This window comes from Anomalospiza imberbis, chromosome Z, assembly GCF_031753505.1.
Source record: "Anomalospiza imberbis isolate Cuckoo-Finch-1a 21T00152 chromosome Z, ASM3175350v1, whole genome shotgun sequence".
NCBI classification, from domain to species: domain Eukaryota; kingdom Metazoa; phylum Chordata; class Aves; order Passeriformes; family Viduidae; genus Anomalospiza; species Anomalospiza imberbis.
Window position 1 is genome coordinate 45,475,902 of NC_089721.1, and position 20,642 is coordinate 45,496,543.

At 41.1% G+C, this 20,642-nt stretch overlaps 1 protein-coding gene across 1 annotated transcript; it reads left to right on the forward strand.

The window, feature by feature from the left end:
• Positions 1-3,693: 3,693 nt before the first annotated feature.
• ARRDC3 (arrestin domain containing 3) lies at positions 3,694-16,431 on the forward strand. The gene is made up of 8 exons (XM_068176767.1): positions 3,694-4,181; positions 8,767-8,848; positions 11,304-11,451; positions 12,710-12,812; positions 13,194-13,450; positions 13,838-14,000; positions 14,803-14,957; positions 16,099-16,431. The coding sequence occupies exons 1-8, from the start codon at positions 3,902-3,904 to the stop codon at positions 16,153-16,155; spliced, it is 1,245 nt and encodes a 414-aa protein (XP_068032868.1). The 5' UTR covers positions 3,694-3,901; the 3' UTR covers positions 16,156-16,431.
• Positions 16,432-20,642: the final 4,211 nt, after the last annotated feature.

Consider the following 20,642-nt stretch of genomic DNA (forward strand, 5'->3'; position numbering starts at 1 on the left):
CTTCCCCCTCTCACTCTTGTAACCACTCCCTGCCAGCTCCTGAGGATTCCATGCCTGTCACCCCATTCTCGCGGTCCCACTTGCCCCAAAGCCCCGTGTCCACCCCTGACGTGTTCCCATTGGTCGCTGTAGTACACGTCATCACCACGGCGTCTGTACCCATTGGGCGGTAGGACTCCCCGTCCGCCCTGTCCCACCCCTATATCATCCCACTCCGCTCCATGCTCGTGGCCATTTTTGTCCGTGTGAGGTTGGGAGCGGGCTGCAGCTTCTCCATTGTGGCTCCCGCGGCCAATAAAGCATCCAGCCACCACACGGACGGATTTGGATGAATTCCCTGCCTCTTCGTTTCTTCCCTCACGCCAACAGCGAAGCACGGCCAGCAGCCCACCCCGGAGCGCAGCAGCAGAAGCGCCCGGGAATTGTGGCAAGCTCCAGCCCCGACGAGGAGCCGAGACGCCCAAGCCGGGCGCTCGAGTGCTGACCGGGGCCGAGAAAAGTAACGCACTACCACGGGAGGGCAAACACTGTCTCCACATCAAACCAGGCCTAGTCTCAAACTAGGATGGTCTGTAAGAAGATGGGATCAAAGCCTGGATCTTCCTACTAATAGTAGTTTATTAATGAGTCAGGAGAACATTCCAAGGTTTTCTGGCTTTGCTTTTAGAAAAATGTAATGACTGTTGTCAAGATCATTGTGCATTACACCCACCCTTGCAGATTTATCAAGTGCAGTGAGAAGACTGATTAGCTACAAAGATGCTAAATGGACCTAACCTCTGAATTTTGAATGGTCTTCAGCATGAATGTACCATTAGGTCACATGGAGGTTGAGAGACCTCTAGGCATGTACCAAGGTGCAAAACTAGGCACACAACAAACTTAAAAATATTTCCTTTTTTTAAAAATAAGAAAATAATTTTAAAAGGAGAAATAATTTTTAAAGTTCCAATAAAACAAAAAAGACAAACAAGGAAAAGCTTGCCAGTTTCAAGAAAGGGTTTGTAAAGTGAGGTATAATCTTTATGCCTCTATGGAGGCTGGAATATTGCCACCTTCCTTGGAGCTACAGACTCCAGTAGCAGACAACATCATCTTCATAGGTTTTGCCAGTTAAAAAAAAGAAAGAAATTTGGATTAATTAATCAAATTAATAATTAATAATATTTTTTAACTTTATGTGAATTTTTGTGGATTGCATCATGCATAAGGCCTGTAAAAGGTTAGTGAAGACTCCTGATACTTCAAGTGTGTACAAACTCTTCACGGCCTATTGATGATCTAAGATGGTAAGACCTGATTGTCTTTGCAACCAATTTTTGAAATCCTGTGTCAGCATCTATAAAACTTTTAGCATTTAACTAGAAGATAGCTCATTTGACAAATACAAAAACGAAATCCTGAAAAATAACTAATATTTGGTTAACTAAACACCTGAAAAAAACCTCTGAAAAAAAACCTGCTAAATATTTTTGGCTAAACCTCACAGTATATTCTCCATTTACATAAAGTAAAAATTAAGGTTTTAAATTTTTTTTCATTTTAAATTTTTTTGATTCTGACAAAAAGGCTTCACAGAAAAATGTCTGTTTTGCAGAAATGCAGAGGCCAGAGACTGGCGAAAGGTGGTGTTGGCACTTCACCACCTTTGCCACAAGATGGCATGAAGCGTATTCTTTAGGAACACAAAAGTAAAATGAATACACTATGAGAAGTATTAAAAAGAGCAGCAGAGGCTGAATGTGTATGTGTGATTGGCAGGATGTGGGAAATGTATACATATACATACGTAGATTCTTCTGCAGAGCTGTCAATCTGAAGTTTAGTATGCATAACACGTGATTAACTAAACCATGTCAACCTGTTCAGTGGTCCAGATTTACATCACATATAGGCATACACAAAATATGGTGATGTAGGAGATGGCTGGTGTCTAGTGAGAGGGGAGGTAAGACAGGGATATGAGGTCTGCAGGGTACATACAGGGGATGATTTGCAGCAGCTTAGCAAAGCATTTTATTCTTCTTCAACAAGTCTGGAATAGGCAAATGCAAGCAGTACACAAAGCATACTGCACGTACCTCAACTATGTAGGATGATACTCTTCCTTACCTATCTAGATTAAAAAAAAATTATAACCCAGATTAATATCCACTGGAATAACAGATTTGTATCTTCAGCTTCCTGGAAAAAGCAATTGCTCTTTATGATGCCTTCAGATTTGTCCTTGGGCAGGTGAACATTAAGAACCAGCCCAGAATTGGCAGGACAGGAGATATGACCCAAGTCCTGTGGATGAAAGCTGCATCCCACCTGGCTGCCAGCTTTCTCAAGTCCTATAGCAACTGGAAACCATTGAATTGTAGCTTCTATGACTCATGGAAGACACAATTATCTTTTAAACTATAGAATAGAAAAAAAATGTGCAAATAAACACATGCAAGAGACCACCTGACTCTGAAGGCATGAGAGGAACAGGAAAAGCACTGTCAGAAGAGGAATTAAATCACCTTTGCTTCTCTGGCATGTAATCTTTTTATGGTTGGACTTCAGGATTTTGAAGGTCTTTTCCAACCTCAATGATTGTATGATTCTATGAGCTAAGGAAGTATGAATGCTTACCATGAGATGGTGAAAAAGCATAAAAAGTCCTAATTTACCCACAAGACACTTGAACCCCTTTGGCCACAAAAAACACATGAGAATATCCACCAGGCCAAGGAAAATGTGACTTTTTTTACTTGAGAAAAAACAGCAAGAATAGGCAAACACTTTCAAAACTTAACTGTTGCCATGAAAAGTTAGCCGTGTAGCTCAGTTTAGTCCCTCTAAAGCATGGTGTCTTGGGGGATGTCATCCACCACCATCATACTTCTCACTGAAAGTTTTGTGTCAGCAGGGATGTGTGCAAGAATTAGCATATATAGCATTAAATAACCAAACCCAGAATATTTACCAGAGAAACAGCACTACCAAAGTAATAATGGGAAAAAAAAATCAACAGTTGGAAAGATTTCCAGGGAGGGTTTGCAGCAATGTAGTTTGTATTACTAGGACAGTCATTGATACTGCCATAGTTAAATTCAGATGAATCAGTAGTGATTTTCAAAGGTTAACAGGATCCTCACGTAGTACAATACATACTACCCTGAAAGCCAGGACTGCTTTTTATTCCTTGCCATGTTTTTCTATCATTTCCTATCAAGCTTTGCTCACTTCTTTCCCATCTTTAGACACACACACATATACACACACAGAGAAAACAAACAAACAAACAAAACAAACAAAAAAAAACCCCAACCAAACAAATACAAAAAACCCTCAAAGCAGCAAAATCCTACCAATCAACCAAAGCAAACCCAAAACCCAATGACCAAGAGAAGGAAGAATTTTCCAGTTTCAGAACAAGGTCTGTTAAGTGAGGTACAACTTTCACGTCTTCGTAGAGGCTGGAATACTGCCATCTGTCTTGGAGCCGCCGACTGCACTAAGAGAGCATCACCTGCGTGGTGTCCGCCCCGCCGAGCAGCAGCGCACACAAACCCGCTCCGCACGCCCGAGCGCGGCGCTTCCCGAAGGCGGCGGCGGAGCAGCGGAGCCGGGGCTGCCACGGCGAAGTGGGGCGACGCATGCGCGCCTGCGCTTGTTTGTCACACGGCTTATAAGGCGGGGCCGGCGGCGGTGCGCCAGCGCCTTTGTGGGGAGACGCCGCGTCGGCACCAGCGCTGCCCGCGCCGGGGCCGGGGCTCCCCACCGCCCCCATGAGCCGCCTGTAGGGTACGCGCCGCAGCACCCCTGCTCCCCAGGGGCTCGGGGTTGGTTGTTTTTGGGTTCCTCCTTACTTTTTTTTTTTTTTTTTTTTTTCCTTACAGTCTATTTTTGTACACTTTGCTATAAAACCATGGTGCTGGGGAAGGTGAAGAGTCTGACGATAAGCTTTGACTGTCTGAATGACAGCAATGTCCCCGTATACTCTAGCGGGGACACAGTCTCAGGAAGGGTCAGTCTAGAAGTAACTGGGGAAATTAGAGTGAAATCCCTTAAAATCCATGCGAGGGGCCACGCTAAAGTACGTTGGACTGAATCGAGGAATGCTGGATCCAACACTGCCTATACACAGAACTACACCGAAGAAGTGGAATATTTCAACCATAAAGACATCCTGATCGGCCACGAGAGAGGTAAGGGCTGCCCTTAACTGTGCTGCTTTATTTTTTATGGAAAAAAAGCACGCATCTTTGTATCACCCCGGTTTAGTCCTGTCTTTAATGGGTGCATTGGAGAGCGGGACATGCCCGGGGTCGTATCTTGGCGATAGAGTTACATATAGGAAATGCATTTGCAAAGTACCTGCAAGCAGGAGGACTCCCTTTCAACTACTTGCCCTTCAGCACGGCCATATATTAATAAGTTTTTTTCCGAGAGTTTTACCTTTTTTTTTTTTTTTCCCGGTGACATTTTGTAGGGTTTGCTGTTCCGTGGGGAAAAACAGCTGTAAAATTACAACCAGATAGGCAGTGGACTTTGTTGGCAGAATCCTAACTGAAACATAGTGAAAGCATAAAACCCATACTTTTTGACACATGCGGGGTTCTGCTGATGCTCTTGGGGTGATAATACAATGAATTTTTCAGGATGGCTGATTATTGCCAGATAAAAGGCTCTCCCAGGCTTATTTTGACATATCACCACCCCACGTGTAATTTTTTGCTCATTTCAATATTACCCTCGCCCTGGTAAAAAGCTTTAATTGCCTTGGGCCGCCCCTACACCCCGCTGGGCAATGGGGGTCACCCCGATGTAAAGATGTGTCCGAAAAGCCCTTGAGGAGCAAAAGGAGGGGGAGGAGAGAGTGGGGGGGGGGGGAAGAGCTGTTGCGTAATGGAAGCATCTCTCCCAAAACTGGGGAGATGAAGACCTCCTGCTCGCCACTTCCCACTCGAGCCGCCGTGGTGTCCCCACGAAAAGCAGACTCCTTCCCCTGGGAAATGGAAACGCCAGGGCCCGGGGGTTCTCTGTGGTTTTTTTTTTTGTTTTTTTTTTTTTTTTTTTTTTTTTTCTTTCTCCCCCGAACTTCGCAGCCTTTGTTCGAAGCGGTTCAATCCTGTTTGGGACCGGCTTTGTAGGAGGGGGGGTGGGCCGCCCGCTCCGCGCAGATTGGCCGCACTCGTCAGGTGGTGGCGATGACTTAATTCCCCAGTGCAAGAAAATAATGTTAAAACCCAGTTATGTAATTTTTTGTGCTGCTTGTCCCCCCCTTTTTTTTTTCCCTGAATATGCATCATATACACAGTAGCGATGCGATATTTCTTGTTCTTTATTAAAAAATAATAAATGTAATATTTGAAGAACTCCGGGGGGAACCGAGCCATTCACACAGTATACCCGAGCTCAAAGCTGTAGCAGAAATCGGCACTTTTTTTATTTGCTTCATGTCTCGCGCACACCGCGCTAACGAGGCGACTTGCGGTTCCCACCCGTCTCCTGCCACCGCCTCAGAAATCAGTCGCCTGAGCATAACTTCCCGCACCTCCGGACCGCGGGTTCCAAGAGCGTGGAGACGGAAGTCTGCAGCCGCCCGTGGCGAGGGGAGCACGCGTGGGAGCGGGTCGGCCCGGAGCCCAGCGAAGCCGCCGCGTTTCAATTACTTCCTCGAGCGCAGGCCTGCGGCCCGGCCGCGCCCCCGCCGCCCCCTGATTGGCCGGCCGTGGTTTGTTGCCCTGTTGCTAAGGCGATGCCTGCCGCTGATTGGCGGGGCGCTGGCGGCGAGGGTGAGTGAGAAGGTTTCGCTGCCTGCCTGCCCCCGGCGGGCAGGGGCCGCTCCCCGAAACGGTGGCTCGGTGCAAAGCCCCTCAGAGAGAGAGGGGAAGGGGACGCCCTACCCTTAGTCTCGTCCCTGCCGCCTCCTTTCGCCGGTCCCATCACCTGAGGGGTCTAGGCCCGGCGCGGGTGGCGGAAGGGTCCGCCCTCGGTGCGGAGCCGGCGGGCGCAGCGCACGCAGCGCGTGAGAACGGTGGGGCTGGCGGCGCTGCGCGCGCGCCGGTTCAGGCCGGTCGGCTCCTGCTCCAGCCCGCGCTGATTGACAGCTCAGCACTTGTTTACCGCGGCGTGGCGGGACTGCTGAGCTGGCAGGAAGGGGGGGGGAGCCTGGCGGAGAGCAGCGCAGCCACAGCCGAAAGCACCGCTCCCCCCCTCGGAACAAAATTAAACAAAAATAAATAATCATATTTATTGAAACAAACCCCAAATGCAAACCCACAGTATAAAAGCCCACCTTCAGGCCGACATATTTTCTTGCTTTTTAAGCACATTTTCCTGACCTGCGTTGAGTAATGTTGCTTGCTGAAGGTGTATTTATTTCCACATCTTGCTGATGGGAGGGGTTTTTTGTTTTCATTTGTTTCTAAATTTTTGGTATTTGCACTGCAGGGGTAGAACATCGGTTCTTCTACAGGACAATAGAAACTCAGAACCCTCCTGCGTGCCTCCATTAATGCTTCAGACCATTACACATAAGCTGTTCTCTTTCGATTTGTGTTGTTATAACCCCTTTTATAATTCCAGCCCTTTTTGTCTGCGAGGTGCTCAGTCATTATTCATTCAACTTTTATTTTGACCAAGTCAGCGTTTTTATGGTTTTATGTCAGAATAAACTGGAATTTCCTTGTGGCATTTGAAGCTGAACAAATAATCGTGGCCATAAACATGGGTCAGCATTCCTGGCATAAAACCAGAAGGTATCTGTGCTCTGTCTGAGCAAGATCAAGTTAATCTATTAAAGAAAGAAAAGGTTTAGCTCTAGATAGCATTATTTGGGCAACTTACCATTTCCTATGCCCCTGAATCTGCTGAGTACTTTTTGGGTGCTGCTTGTATACTCTTACGCCTTTATCATGCGTTTGTATGATTAATGTCTGGACACTGTTGCCAGGCAGGAGATACAAAGAAGCTGAATTTCTAAATTTAATCTTAAGCAACAGACTTGATACTATTAATGCTGGTAAAAAGCCAGCTCTAATTCATTCTGACTAGCAACTGCAGTGGAAAGCAGCATGATTTCCTTTACAGACCTTGAATGGAGGCCTTGAAATGGCAGCAGTTGAATATGTGTCACTGTACAGAGGCAGCGTTATGTTAAAACATTAACCTCTGCTTTTCTCTAAGGAGAAGCTGGCAGTCTTGCCTACCTGTCAGTCAGAGTTGGTCCTGTGTTCCAGCATGTCATGGTTTGACACTGGCGCTATGCCAGCTCCCCCATGAAAATGCACCTTCCTAAATAATTGCTGTAAGATGTGATCAGGAACAGAGCAGAGCAGGTCCAAGCTTGATAACAAAGAGGAAAACTTTATTAAACTACTACTACTATAAAAACTAGACACTAAATCCTGGATGAAGACCTTCCAAAACACCCCTCCTCCTCCTCCCACCTAATTTCCAAACAAACCCAACAAACCTGAGACCCCACCCAGGATCCTGATCAAGTTGCCACCCTTCAGATAATCAAATACTCAGTCCTTCAAGGGAGACAGGAGTCTCTCCTGTGCCAAAGACCCCCCAGGAAACACAACTGCCACCCTTGTGTTTCCATGTCACACATGGCAACCGCCCGGAGAAAATCTGCCATGGTGACACTCTCCTTTCCATGTCACAGTGCTCTCACCACCGTGCATGGACAGGCTGCTCATAGGGCTCCTTTAAGGATGCTTTGCCAAGGACCAAAAGAGACAACAGTTCAGTTTCTCATCTTGGGACTACAGTCCCCCCCATTTTCCCCTGGGGCTGAGGGTCCAAGAACAGAGGTCTTCTTCTCTTCTTCTTCTTCCTCGAAGACAGAGGGCCTCTCCACACCTTTTCCAACTCTCCTCTGTTCTCTCCACTCTTCTGTTGGTAATCACTGAAACAGGTCTCTTGGCCTACCAACACATCCCCTAAGTGCAGCCTCTGTCAGGAGAATTTGGTTCAGTCTATGGCTAACAAGAAAAGTCCAGCCACAAGCCACTCCATCATCTCCTCCCAACTCAAAAATTTCCTCTTCCATCATCTCGGATCCCAGACTGTCTCTCTTTTACTTCAAATCAAGGAGGAGCAATATTTTACAAAGCCTTCATTTCTCAGGAAAGGGTTAAAAGTTCAGACTCCTGGACAGCTGATATCTCTGCCCAGCAGCCATCTCTGCCCAGCAGCCGATTCCCAAGGCCAAGGCTGGGCGCCTTCCTCCTCCTCCTTCTCTTCTGCACCGGCAAAGTTACAGGTGCCATCCGGACTCTCCTTCTTGGGGGGGAATGACGAAGACATCTCTGCTTCTCTCCACCCTTCCGTCCACAGGAGCTGGCTCGGTTCCAGTCCTTCTACCCCTCAGCTCACCTCGACCAGGCCTCATGGCTCCCCCTCCCCCACCCAGCCCCATGGCTGGGCAGGGGAGATCTGTACAGCACCCTGACTGGAACCAAAGAGAGCGAGCTCTTGGGAGTTCCTGCTTTTAACCCCCTGTGTTCTCAGAGGCGTATCCCTATCTTCAGTGGTCACTTTAGGTGCCAATATCCAAACTTGACCACTGATTGGTTTGACCTAACTTCCTGAAAAAATCACTTCCATGTCAAACCACAACACAGCAGTTAATAACTAATGGACTGGAGACCTTGTTTCTGGGACGTCACATTCTTTGAGTGTTGTAATGTGTGAGCAAATTTCTGTTTTTTTGAAGAGAAGCCCACTCAAGGTATGACATGTGTGCAGCTAGATTAGCATGTTTTTCTTCTGTTTTAGATGATGACAATTCAGAAGAAGGCCTTCACTCCATCCATTCAGGAAGGCATGAATATGCATTCAGCTTTGAGCTTCCACAGACGTAAGTACCCACTCACAATCCTCCACACAGAGCTTTGCTGCCCACCCACCTGACCGAAACTTCTGCTTGAGGGTGGAGGGGAAGCCTTTTCAATGGTAGTAGGAATTGTGCTCGTAACATGCAGTAGAGAACATAATCTCATTAAACTGAAGAGGTTGCTTTTACACTGATATACCCATCCTTTATTTAAAAAAAAATTCCACAAAAAAGGAGCTCACTGCTGCCCAGTTGCCCACTTTAATTTGACCAAGTCTTACTGATTGACTAGATATTCCAGGCTATTACCCCTTCCCAAGAGGAGGGAGGGGAATTTGAACTGTCACTGAAGTCCTGCAGAGTGGCTGAAATACCTTCTGACTCAACCATTTACTGGAGTTATGCAGACCAACAGAACTACAGACTATATTACAGTAGAATTGTTTGGGCTCAAGTTTGAACAAATGTGGCGAGTTTACTTAGATTTCAAGAAAACAGGAGGTTGTTTTTATTCAGATGGGATTTGTGTACGCAGGGTGGCTATTTATGCAGAAAGCCTGAATGGAAACAAACTTAAGAATGGGTGGATAGAGTAAGAAGAATTTTTCTATCAAATCCCATTTGTGTTAGAAAACAAAGGCAAAGCAAGAGTAAGAGTAGAAGTTTGTTCTGGTAAGATAAAAATTGTTGCCTCACTCCTATCTGAAATATGTAACATAGGCACTGTGGATGTAAGATTGGGCATAGTAGAGTTGGAAATACAGAAATGAGCTAAAAATACAAGTTCCAGTACAATCAACTACACAGGAAAAGAGGGAGTATGAGTATGGATGAAGAATGAGCCTTTTGCTGTAAAAGGCAAGTAGCGGTCATTAAAAATTTGAAAGTCACTGAAAATCTGGCAGTTTTATGTGAATAAGCTCACTGCCTAATAACAAGGTTGTTTATTAGAGGTGCTGGTTTTAGCAGAATGTGCAGATGGCAAACAATTTTACAGTTTCAAAGAGTATAGCACAGAACTTCTGCATTGTTTCAGTAAGATTTTCTGGGAAGACCTGTGAACATGGAGATTTTAAAGACAATTTAGCATTCTGTGAAAGTCTCAACAGTAAGGCCAGTACTGATTTTCCCTTGATTTTAAAGGGGCATTTAAAAAAACAACAAAAAAATCCCAAACCCAAAGCATCAAAAGCATGAACATGAAATGCTTAGCTTGAAGTGAAACAGCCAGATAGCAAAATATCACAAGCATTGGTCAAATTACTGATTCTTTCTAAGTGCCATGAAGGAATAGCTGTTAACCCAGCTTTTAATAATACTGGAAAAACAAAGAGTGATATTAAAAGCCTGAACTTTGATGCTGCCTACTTACTTGCTATTTTGCGTACGTAGAATATTTCCAAAGCTGACATAAACTTCAGAGCAACAGTGGAAAGATGTGCATCATCCTTACTGATTTTTCCTCTACAGAATATGGGGCAGAATGAAAAACTGAAGTTTTAATTGCATTATTAGGGAAAAAAAACCTAAACTTTTCAAATGTGCGAATACTGAAGTCAAACCTGTAACTGAAAGAATAATACTAGTAAAGCACTAGCATGGCTAGTATTACTCTCTAGGGAAAATAGGAAATGTTACAAATACTTTATTTTAATGTATATATAACAGTGTATTCAGAACGTAGTAAAATACAAAAAAATCCTCACAAAAATAAAGACAGTAAGTTACAGAAACTACTGTTAATTGGAAATAATTGAACTTTAAAGATACTTTATCTTTCATTTTATGATACTACAGTAAAAAAGGCAATGTTCACAGGTCTGGAAAAACTACCTGCATCATCTTTCCTCCAGCTTCTAAAAGACTTCCTTAATTTGACAAATTTCAGAGTAGTCTGCATGATTTTATATGTGTGCATTTTTAGGTATTATAAATGTTTTAAGCTGTCTCATCAGGGTAGAGAAAGATTAGAAGGTGCTCCAAATAGCCTCTCTTCAGAACTTCATGTTGTAATGTTTACTCTGCTTAAGGTGAACTTAACTATGGAAGTGCTGAGTTACAGCTAAAATTAACCTGATGTTGAGCTACTGACCAAGTAAATAATACACAATGAATTACAAAAGGCAGTATCCAAAACTATAATTGGTTGATATTAATGGTAATTCTAAATTGTTAGTCAAAAGGGCATACTTTAACCAGATGTGGAAGTGGCCTCTTAAGCTTAAAGAAAATCTGAGCTCTCCTGGCATTTTCTAGTACAATTCTTTAATTGATTCCTAAAACCTATGAAAAACTATAGTAGGATAAATTGGAGATGATTTTTTCTCCTATCTTTAACCTTGAATTTTTCCGAGATACTCTACATTAAGTACTACAGTGCATTAAAATGTAGTTCTGTATACTAATCACTGACTTGATCAATTGTATCATTATTAGACAGAAAGACTTTACTGAGTTCTGACCCTTGTGTCCTGCACAGACCACTTGCTACCTCATTCGAAGGCAGACATGGCAGTGTGCGCTATTGGGTGAAAGCCGAATTGCATAGGCCTTGGTTTCTACCAGTAAAATTAAAGAAGGAATTTACAGTCTTTGAACATATAGATATCAACACTCCTTCATTACTGGTAAGAATTGACAGAATTATTCATTTTTTGTTTCTGGCATAAAAAAATAATGAAGTTTAGTAACTGAAACAATAGCCATATCTAATTTTACCTTATACATTACCTAATACTTATCTGATACTTAGTTACAGCCAATCTTCTAAGTATTACATTAGTTCTGCAACTCTGTAAGTACTGGCATTTTGAAAACTATGTATTCCTCTACTTGGAGTTGCTTTACTTTTAGGAAACATAAAATGTTTTTGTCAATTTAAATTAATACTAAATTGTTAAGTGTGAGTAAGAAGGAAAATTTCAAGAACTGGTCTTCTTTGATTCTGAATAAAGAACAGTGAAATTTAAAAGAATTAGTGTGACAGACTGCAAACTTAAAAATGCAAAGTAAATAATGTACTGGTGTGCATAATTCATAATTTTCATATGGATAGTTTTCTACCAATGGGGAGAAATCATCACAATGCTCTATAATCTTTTTCTGAAATGTCATTTCATTAAAATAATTTCAGTATCATAACTCTTTTTAATGAGGATTTTAATTCAATCAAGCTTCAAATTCCATTCCCCCCTACTCTTCTTCAAATTCACCCCCTATGGAGAGGGGAAAAAAATCTCAAAATCCATTGAAATAGGTTTCTTGTGTGTATGGGTGAAAAATCAGACTTGCGAGGGGATATTGGCCTTGCACAAATTCCATTAAAATCAAAAGACTCTCATTTGATTTTAATGGGCTTTGGACCAAGTCCTAAATCCTGGTATCTTGTAAAATAACAAAGTCTGTTTAATACAGATGAAACAGGCTCATTTTGAAACAGGAAATAGCAGGAGTCAAGGTTACAGTACTTTGCCTTAGTTACTGTTTCTGAAATACTATACTGCATAGAGATAGATGTTCTAGTGTACTGGTAAATTAAAAGCTCTTCAACAATATGGTGGGATATGTAGGCTATAAAGCCTTTCCTTAAGCTGTGCTAAATTTATTTATATATAAAAATTTGTTTTAAGTGTAACTGCAGTATGAAGTGTAACAAAAAAGCAGTGTTAATAAGTATGGAATTAGAATAAAGCTTATAGTTTGCACAGTGCAATTCGCTTGAGGTTTCTAAATAAAACTAGATACGCTTAACAAAATGCATAGAAAGTATATAATTGTTTTTGGTGGTTTTTTTTGTTTTGTTTTTTTTTGTTTGTGTTGATTAGAACAGATTAAAAGATTCATGGAGCACTCTATTAAATGGAAAATATTGTTCTTTTCTTGCAGTCACCCCAAGCAGGCACAAAAGAAAAAACGCTCTGTTGTTGGTTTTGTACCTCAGGCCCAATATCCTTAAGTGCCAAAATTGAAAGGAAGGGCTACACCCCAGGTACGTAACAGAAGTAATTATAGGAAATGTTTTTCCTTCCCTTTTAAAATGACAGTGTGTACTTAGCTGCTGTTATATAAAAGAAATACTTAAACAGTTCTTACCATTCTGGTTTGCATTCATCTGTCTTGCTATTTTAAACGACTGATTTTGTTAGCTTGCTCTGTCTCCATATTGTTAAAGGACATCTGCTTTTATTGTGCATTTTTCTGTTAGATTTACCTCATGGTGACCTTACTCCTGCTAGCATCCGTGGATGTTGTTCAAAGTGTGGAGCATTGCTAGCAGCATCCAGTGCCTTATTACAGTACACAGTATGTGGCAATTTGCTACAGTTGCCTTACAAATACATAGAAAAAGTGAAATTTTGCTTTGTTTCAGGTGAATCAATTCAGATCTTTGCTGAGATTGAGAACTGCTCTTCCCGTGTGGTGGTGCCAAAGGCAGCCATTTACCAAACACAGGCATTTTATGCCAAAGGAAAAATGAAGGAAGTCAAACAGCTTGTTGCCAGCCTGCGTGGGGAATCCTTGTCATCTGGCAAAACTGAAACCTGGAATGGCAAACAGTTGAAAATTCCACCTGTTTCTCCTTCAATCCTTGACTGTAGTATAATCCGTGTGGAATATTCACTGATGGTATGGGAATTGTTTCATTGGAGCATGAGTAGTTTCCATGATTCCTTGCAAATTGTTAACAAAGCATTGTGAACTGCTTACTAGTTACATAGCCTAGCATTAGGTGTCCAGACAAGAATTCTATAAGTAAATTCAGTTTATATCTTGCATGTTCTAAGGAAATGTATTATGAGTGTGTGGCATTTTCATGTGAGGACTTGTGTTAGGAATATAGAGCTGCCTTTGTCTTGCAGGGCTATTTCTCTCCATAGGGACATTGCCTCTGAAACGAACAAAATGAAATTTCAACCACTTGTGAAAAATTACATGGCTGGAGCTTTTAGTCTAATAATTAGGAAGTGCTCATACAAACCTATTTTTAATCTATACTTTTTTATTGTTCTTTAGGTATATGTGGATATTCCTGGCGCCATGGATTTATTCCTTAATTTACCACTGGTCATTGGCACCATTCCTCTACACCCGTTTGGTAGCAGAACATCAAGTGTAAGCAGCCAGTGTAGCATGAACATGAATTGGCTTGGTCTGACACTGCCTGAAAGACCAGAAGGTAACCTGAAAAAACAAGTCTGTTTCGATTTTTGTGTGCTTTATTCATTGCTGTCATGCAAACAGACACAAATTACATCCTTCATAATAAGGTCCATAGAAGGTCCTTTGTGGATGTTTCCTTGCTACCTGCTTGCTCTCTGTAGAAGAATGGAGTTCTCCTCTTTGCCTTCCTCTCTCAGGTGTACAAGCTGTGGAATCCAGCTGCTTGGAAGCTGGTACAAATGAAAGCACAGAATGCCATTGTATCTGGTCAGAATTAATTCTGCCTCCAGTATCCCAACTGTATCCTTGGTTGTAAGTCAGTGTAACCTGTCAGAGTAGCAGTTAGGGTGACATTTATCATCCTTAGTAGCCAAGACATTGTGAAAGGATAATGTAATCCATTTCAGTGGGAATCTTTTTTGTCAAAGGAGAGGCTCTGTAGCTTATTTTTCTTTTTGAATATAAACATCTGGGGGTTTTAATATACAAATACCAGACTGATGATGGAGTCCAGAGGAATGCAGTGTTCTGTCATTCCTGCCTGTAACAGAAATTCACTATTCTGAGTATGCTTTAAATTTGAAGGTGATAATTAGGCCACAATGAACAAAGGTCAGTCTGCTGCTGGATTTGAGCATAGTTGTAAAATAAACTGTAGCAACCTACCCTCTTTTTCATGTTCAATAACTGTGTAAAAATCATGGAAGTAATTTATCTAAATGCTGGTGCATTTTACAATATAAAAGTTTAATATTTGTCATATGTTTTGACATGCATAAGAACTTGTTGTTCAAACTGTGTGTGCCTTTTCCCTGCAGCACCTCCCAGCTATGCAGAAGTGGTTACGGAGGAGCAACGGCAGTCCAGCCTTGCACCCTTAGGTGTTTGTGATGACTTTGAGAGAGTGCTTCCAGGACCACTGTTTGCATACATCCAGGAGTTTCGTTTTCTGCCTCCACCCCTTTATTCAGAAGTAGGTACCTAAAAATGTAATTATGAATGCACTGTTTCTCTGAATTCTGTCATGTGGAATAAATGTAAGAAACTGTTTCTACTTTATGAAAACCAGGACAAATAAGCAAAAATATGAAAAGGGGAAAAGGTAACTTAGTTTTAGCAAAGTGCAGGCAAATTGCATCAAAAATTTTCCAGGATTCTTCACTATACTAATGCTTCATAGAGATTCTGAAATTGTTTTGCACTGTCTCGGCAACTCATTAAAGTTATATTGCATTATATATGGAATACATGACAATAGTGAATACCAATGTTTTGAGTCTATAGATGCACAACAAACTGCTTTTCACCACAACTCTCTAAAGTACTCTGTATTTTTAGTTCTTTTTATGTATTACTTTCAGAATTTCCATGCAGAGAAGATACAAAGGTGTTCTTTCTGGCTCAGGTTTCGCTAAATGCACAGTTCAAACATAAGTTAAGTTCTGTGAAAGTCACTCAATACCTGGGACAAAAGTTCAGTCTTCAAAACCTTCAAAAGCTATGTTCCTATTTTTCAGGGAAAAGCAGTGGTGTAGGACAAAATAGAGTAGTGTCCTTTGGCTAAATCTTGCCTGGATCCATGCACTCTTGATTGTTTCTTTTCCTCTTGAAGCACTTAACCTGCTAGTGAGTGAGTGAGTGGCATGTTTTTTGTGCCTCTTCTATAACATAAGCCTAGAATACAACTCTGGGGCTTTTCATTTTAGGTACTCTAAATATTTAGAATTAAACTTTTCTTTTGTTCAAAAAATGTCTTTTAAAAATAACTGACCAAACTATATATTGTCCATTTAAACTATACTTCCGATTGTATTTTGGAGATCTAAGTTAGAGACCATGAGCTTCACCTCCTTCCTTTTGTTGAAAGGAAGAGGAGGTAATGTGTGGTACACAAGAACTTCTGAAACATTTTATGGGTTTTCTTCAGGATTCATTATCAAAGTTTTATCTAATTTTTAGAGATACTTCAGTTACCTGAGTAACTTTTGGATTGAGAATACCATTTATCTCTGCCTGTCTTGGAGTTGAAAATTTTGGTGTTTGGATTGATTTATTTTCTAGCAATCGGTTCTAATAATACCTTGGGTTGTTGTGTTCTTTTCTCTTTTGTTTAGATTGATCCAAACCCAGATCAACCCACAGACGACAGACCATCTTGCCCTTCTCGTTGAAAGAATCCGTAGGAAGTTGACTTGACTTGGGTTTGGAATCATACCTGCCGTGTTGAAGGTTAAGGTATCATAGTGGAGACACACTTTCAAAGAAAGTGGGTTTACTCTTGCCTGTGTGGTGAATAAATGAAAACAACCTGTGATTATGCTTTGAAGCCTACAGTAACACTGTAGGACTGCTCCACATGCTTGAAGAACTGAACTTTCCCCCCTCCCTCTTAAATACTGGCACATACTAGGAGCAGCCTTACTAAGCTACAGTCATGTGTGTCCAAACACTCAAACCACATTAAGAGAGGTTTGGCTTCCTCTTACAATTTGGAAATTTGCACATGCTTATTGCTTACATTGTGCGGTTCAATGTCACTACAGCTTTTTCTCATTTATGCCGGACAGTTGTTACCCCTTTCTTATGTCTTGTGGTCCGCACAATAAGGAGCAAAGGAAAGCTTTGACAAAAAAGAAAGAAAGAAACAAAAAACCCAACAGCAACAAACTTTGACAAATGCACTGACTTTCCTTTTTTTTTTTTTTAATTTAATGTAGCCTGGACTTTACCTGCATATGCACATGCTCAGAATTGTCCTAGTAGGCTGATCATGTATCACCTCTTCAGCTTGGATCCTATTGTGGATTTATTTTACAAACATCAAATGCCTTCAAGCCAATCCTTCTTGCTGTATGTTTTGCAGCATACTGTAGTAGATAAGCAACAAGATATGGGGATAGGGTGGGAGGGTGAAGAGTTAATAGAAAGAAACTAATAGACTTTGTCAAGATTGTATACTTTCTTGATTTCTTTTAAGAATTTGTTGCCTTTCTACTATTATCGCAAAGCAGCATTTTGTTACAGACTGCCTAAAAATCACTTAATCTCAGGTGAACTCATCACTTGCCAAACTGTTGGAATGCTATTTGTTTTTTTACATTGCACTGTTGAGTTAGTTCTTTTTTTGTTTTGTGTTTGTGTTTTGTTTTTTGTTCTTTACTTGAGAGGGAGATCTGGAATAAGGACATACACAAAAGTTACCAAACCCTCTTCATTCCCATTTCTCTTTCTGCATTATAAAAAAAGATGTTCATGTGAAGCTCTAAAAAAAAAGGCATAAATTAAAGCAGCACCAGCAGATACCAGCTGTTCCTCAAATGACTATTAAAAGGAAGTGGTCATACACTGTCTAGGATTCACAGACAGATCAATATCTCAAGTGGTAGGGATAGGAAGGGAAAGTAAATTTATTTTTATATATAGCTGCTTAATCACCAAAAAGTCTATATGTGATGAGTTTAGTAAAAAGTATATTTCAAACTGCAGAAAAAGCTGCTTTTATGCTAAGAGCTCAGTTTGTACACTTTGTATTACCTTCAGGGTTTATGATACTGTACAAGATTAGAAGGATTATTAAAGTGAGAAAGATCTGTGTTACTAGCCATACTTAAATATGAGTTAGCTGGAAGTGCTTTGATAACTGCATCTTCTGTGACACTCTCAAGAGCTTTAAAACAAACAGAGCACTGAATTATACCATGTATTCATACATAATGCAAGAAACCAAATGGAAAAAGCATTTGCCCTTGAGTGTGCCCCAGGAAAAAGAGTGCAATGGAGCCATTGCCTGTGCTAACAAATACCAGTGCTTACATGCTAGAGATGTACAATGGAAGTCAACTTTTCTCTTCAGAAACTGCGGAACACAAATCACTGACAAAGGAACACCATTCTGGTCTTGACTATTTGAACAAATCAAGATCTAATCCATCAAATACCTGTCTCCTTGTGCAGTAAAAAAGCTCTGAAGAGAGTGGGAGAGAGGAGGCTGGTGTTTCTGCATGGTGCTCGTTTTTAAAAACTTTTGCCTTGTTTTTAAGGCTTCATAAATGCGACAAAATAGGCTTTTCCATAAGTGGCCTTTATGAGAACATGAAAGATCATTCATGTTTGAAAAATGACAACAGGGTGATAAAATATAAATGAGTCGCGTTTTAAGTGATTCAGTTAAAAGGCTTGGGCTTTGAGTGGGAATATTAGCAAGGAAGGAAATTGGATGATGTTACTAGGCCAATTTTGTGGATGTCCCTTCCCTCTACCCTCTCCAACCAGACAATTTTTAAAGCTGATGGGATCGTTGGTATAAAAGGGCATTTGGTGGTTTTACTTTTTTTTCCTTTTTAGTTCTTTTTACAGACTAGGGAACAATTCCTGATATATATAGCATTAAAGTACTTACCACAATACAACGGAAAATTGCATATGAGGCAGGATTGACCAAAATCATAGTAATTGAATTGGCATTACAGCCTTTGTAATTAGAATGAAAAATTGTATAAGCTTATCAAATAACGACTTCCATTTTAAATTACTGAGGCATTACTCTCCCACAAATATTGGTCAGTTCTCAGCATTATAAAACTTGAGGTTCACAGTTGAAACCCAGTATTTGACAGAGAATTCTGAATTAGGAAAAAAGTAAGTAAAATCCAAACATTAGAGAAACAAAGTGCAATATTAAATGTTTGCTTTATAGATTATATTCTATGGCTGTTTGTACTTTTTTTTTGTTGTTGTTTTTAGTTTTGGTGCTGAATATGTCCTTGTAGACTCTTGTTTTAAGAAAACAGTATGTGGAAAACAGTTTAATTTTTCCTATTGCTCTTCCTTGTGGAAAATAAACTTTTGTAAAAAAAAGGTTTTAAATGTTGTATCTACGTGTAAAATAAAAAACCACAAGTATTACATAATACAGGAACTTACTGCAGGAAAACATGTATTGCTTTCTCAAAAAATAGAGAAAAACTATTTCTAGAACTATACCGCTGAGTAGCACTGGAGTCTAGTTTTGGGATCCTGTCTCTTATTTACATCACTGAGCTCATGGGGCCAGGTCCCAGATGGGAAATGCCTTTTTAGGACTCTATCACATTACAGCTGCAGTGACCCTGGTTTGAGGTGTCTAGTCCTTTGCCTGAGGAGGTGACACAAATTCTGGGGGAATAGGAGGGAAAGGTCTAGTTTCAAAGGTCTAGTTTGCAGATGGAACTTTGACATGAAGTTTGACTTGGGGTGTAGAAGATGTCCTTTGCTGTTCCTTGGAAGTAAGGAGATGTGGAAATGTGTGCCTTGTGCAATGTTGTTGAGTCTCCCCAGTGTGCCAGCAGCATGGTGGTGCTGCAGTATGTCCTGTATGCTATGCACGGGCAAAATGGATTGTCATCGTCCTTCAGGATCAGCATGTCATTTGGCCTGTGAGAAGATCAGGGGCTTGAGTGGTAGGCCTGCCCTGTGCACCTCTGTTGGTGTTTGGGGTACTGGGCCATGATGCTCCCACAGTACCTTATCTTCACTTCAGGGATGCAGCTGCTAATGTGGGTGACACAAACATTGAGTCAACACCCTACATAATACAAACAATAAGACCTCCTGTCTAAATAGACCATTTCAGCTTAATTTTGAATTTGTTTTTGGCAAAGAATTCAGACAGAGTTAAGAGTTAATTCCCTCCTTATTAATAGCACTGTTAATAGTATTTGCCTAAGTTCAGGTTAAAACCAATAAGAAACATGAAGCTTGTCATTTTTTTAATCTGCTTGGAGATCTGCTACTGTGTATAACCTCTACTAGCAAAAAAGGACTGTGCAGCTTTCCCTAACTGCCCCACCAGTGGGCTGGGGAGGAAAGTCACAAGAGTCAAGTGAGAAGACTCATGAGTTGAGATAAAGACAGTTTAATAAAACAAAAGCCATAGACACAAAGCAAACCAAGGAATTCACTCCCTACAGAATTTCCAGTGGACAGGTTCAGCCATGTCCAGGCAAGCAGGACTCCATCATGCCTTAATGGTGACTTGAGAAGACAAGCTACATCACTCTGAATGTTGTCACACTTCCTTCTTCCCCCACCTCTATATGCTGAGCATGACACCATATGTCCTAGAATATCCCTGTGATCAACTAGGGATCAGCTGTCCCAGCTATATCCCCTCCCAACTCCTTATCCACCCCCAGCCCACTTGATGATGGGGTGATTCAAGAAGCAGGAAAGACCTAGATGCCTTGTGAGCTCTGCCAAGCAGTAACTAGAACATCTGTATTGTGAGTGCTGCTTTCTGTGCAAATCTAAACACATTCCCGTAATAGCTACTGTGACAGAAATTAACTATTCCAGTCAAAACCAAAACAAACTCCTTCATAGCTAAGTGACTGTATATATTTTTTTTAATACCTGCACAACCCTTCTAATACTATGTAACAGAGTAAGAATTTAAATGAGCAGCATTAAAGGGACACTCTGCTAGCAGTTCTGTGCAACATCTTGAAATCCTGTATTTTCAGAACAATACCTCTACCTAACAAACTTAGCTGTATTGTCAGTGTTATACATTTGGAAATTATCAAAGTTTTGTTATTTGAGACCTTGAGCATTTTTAAATGCAGATGTTTATTTCTTTATATAAATATTATAAATGTAAATACATATATATGTACAAAAC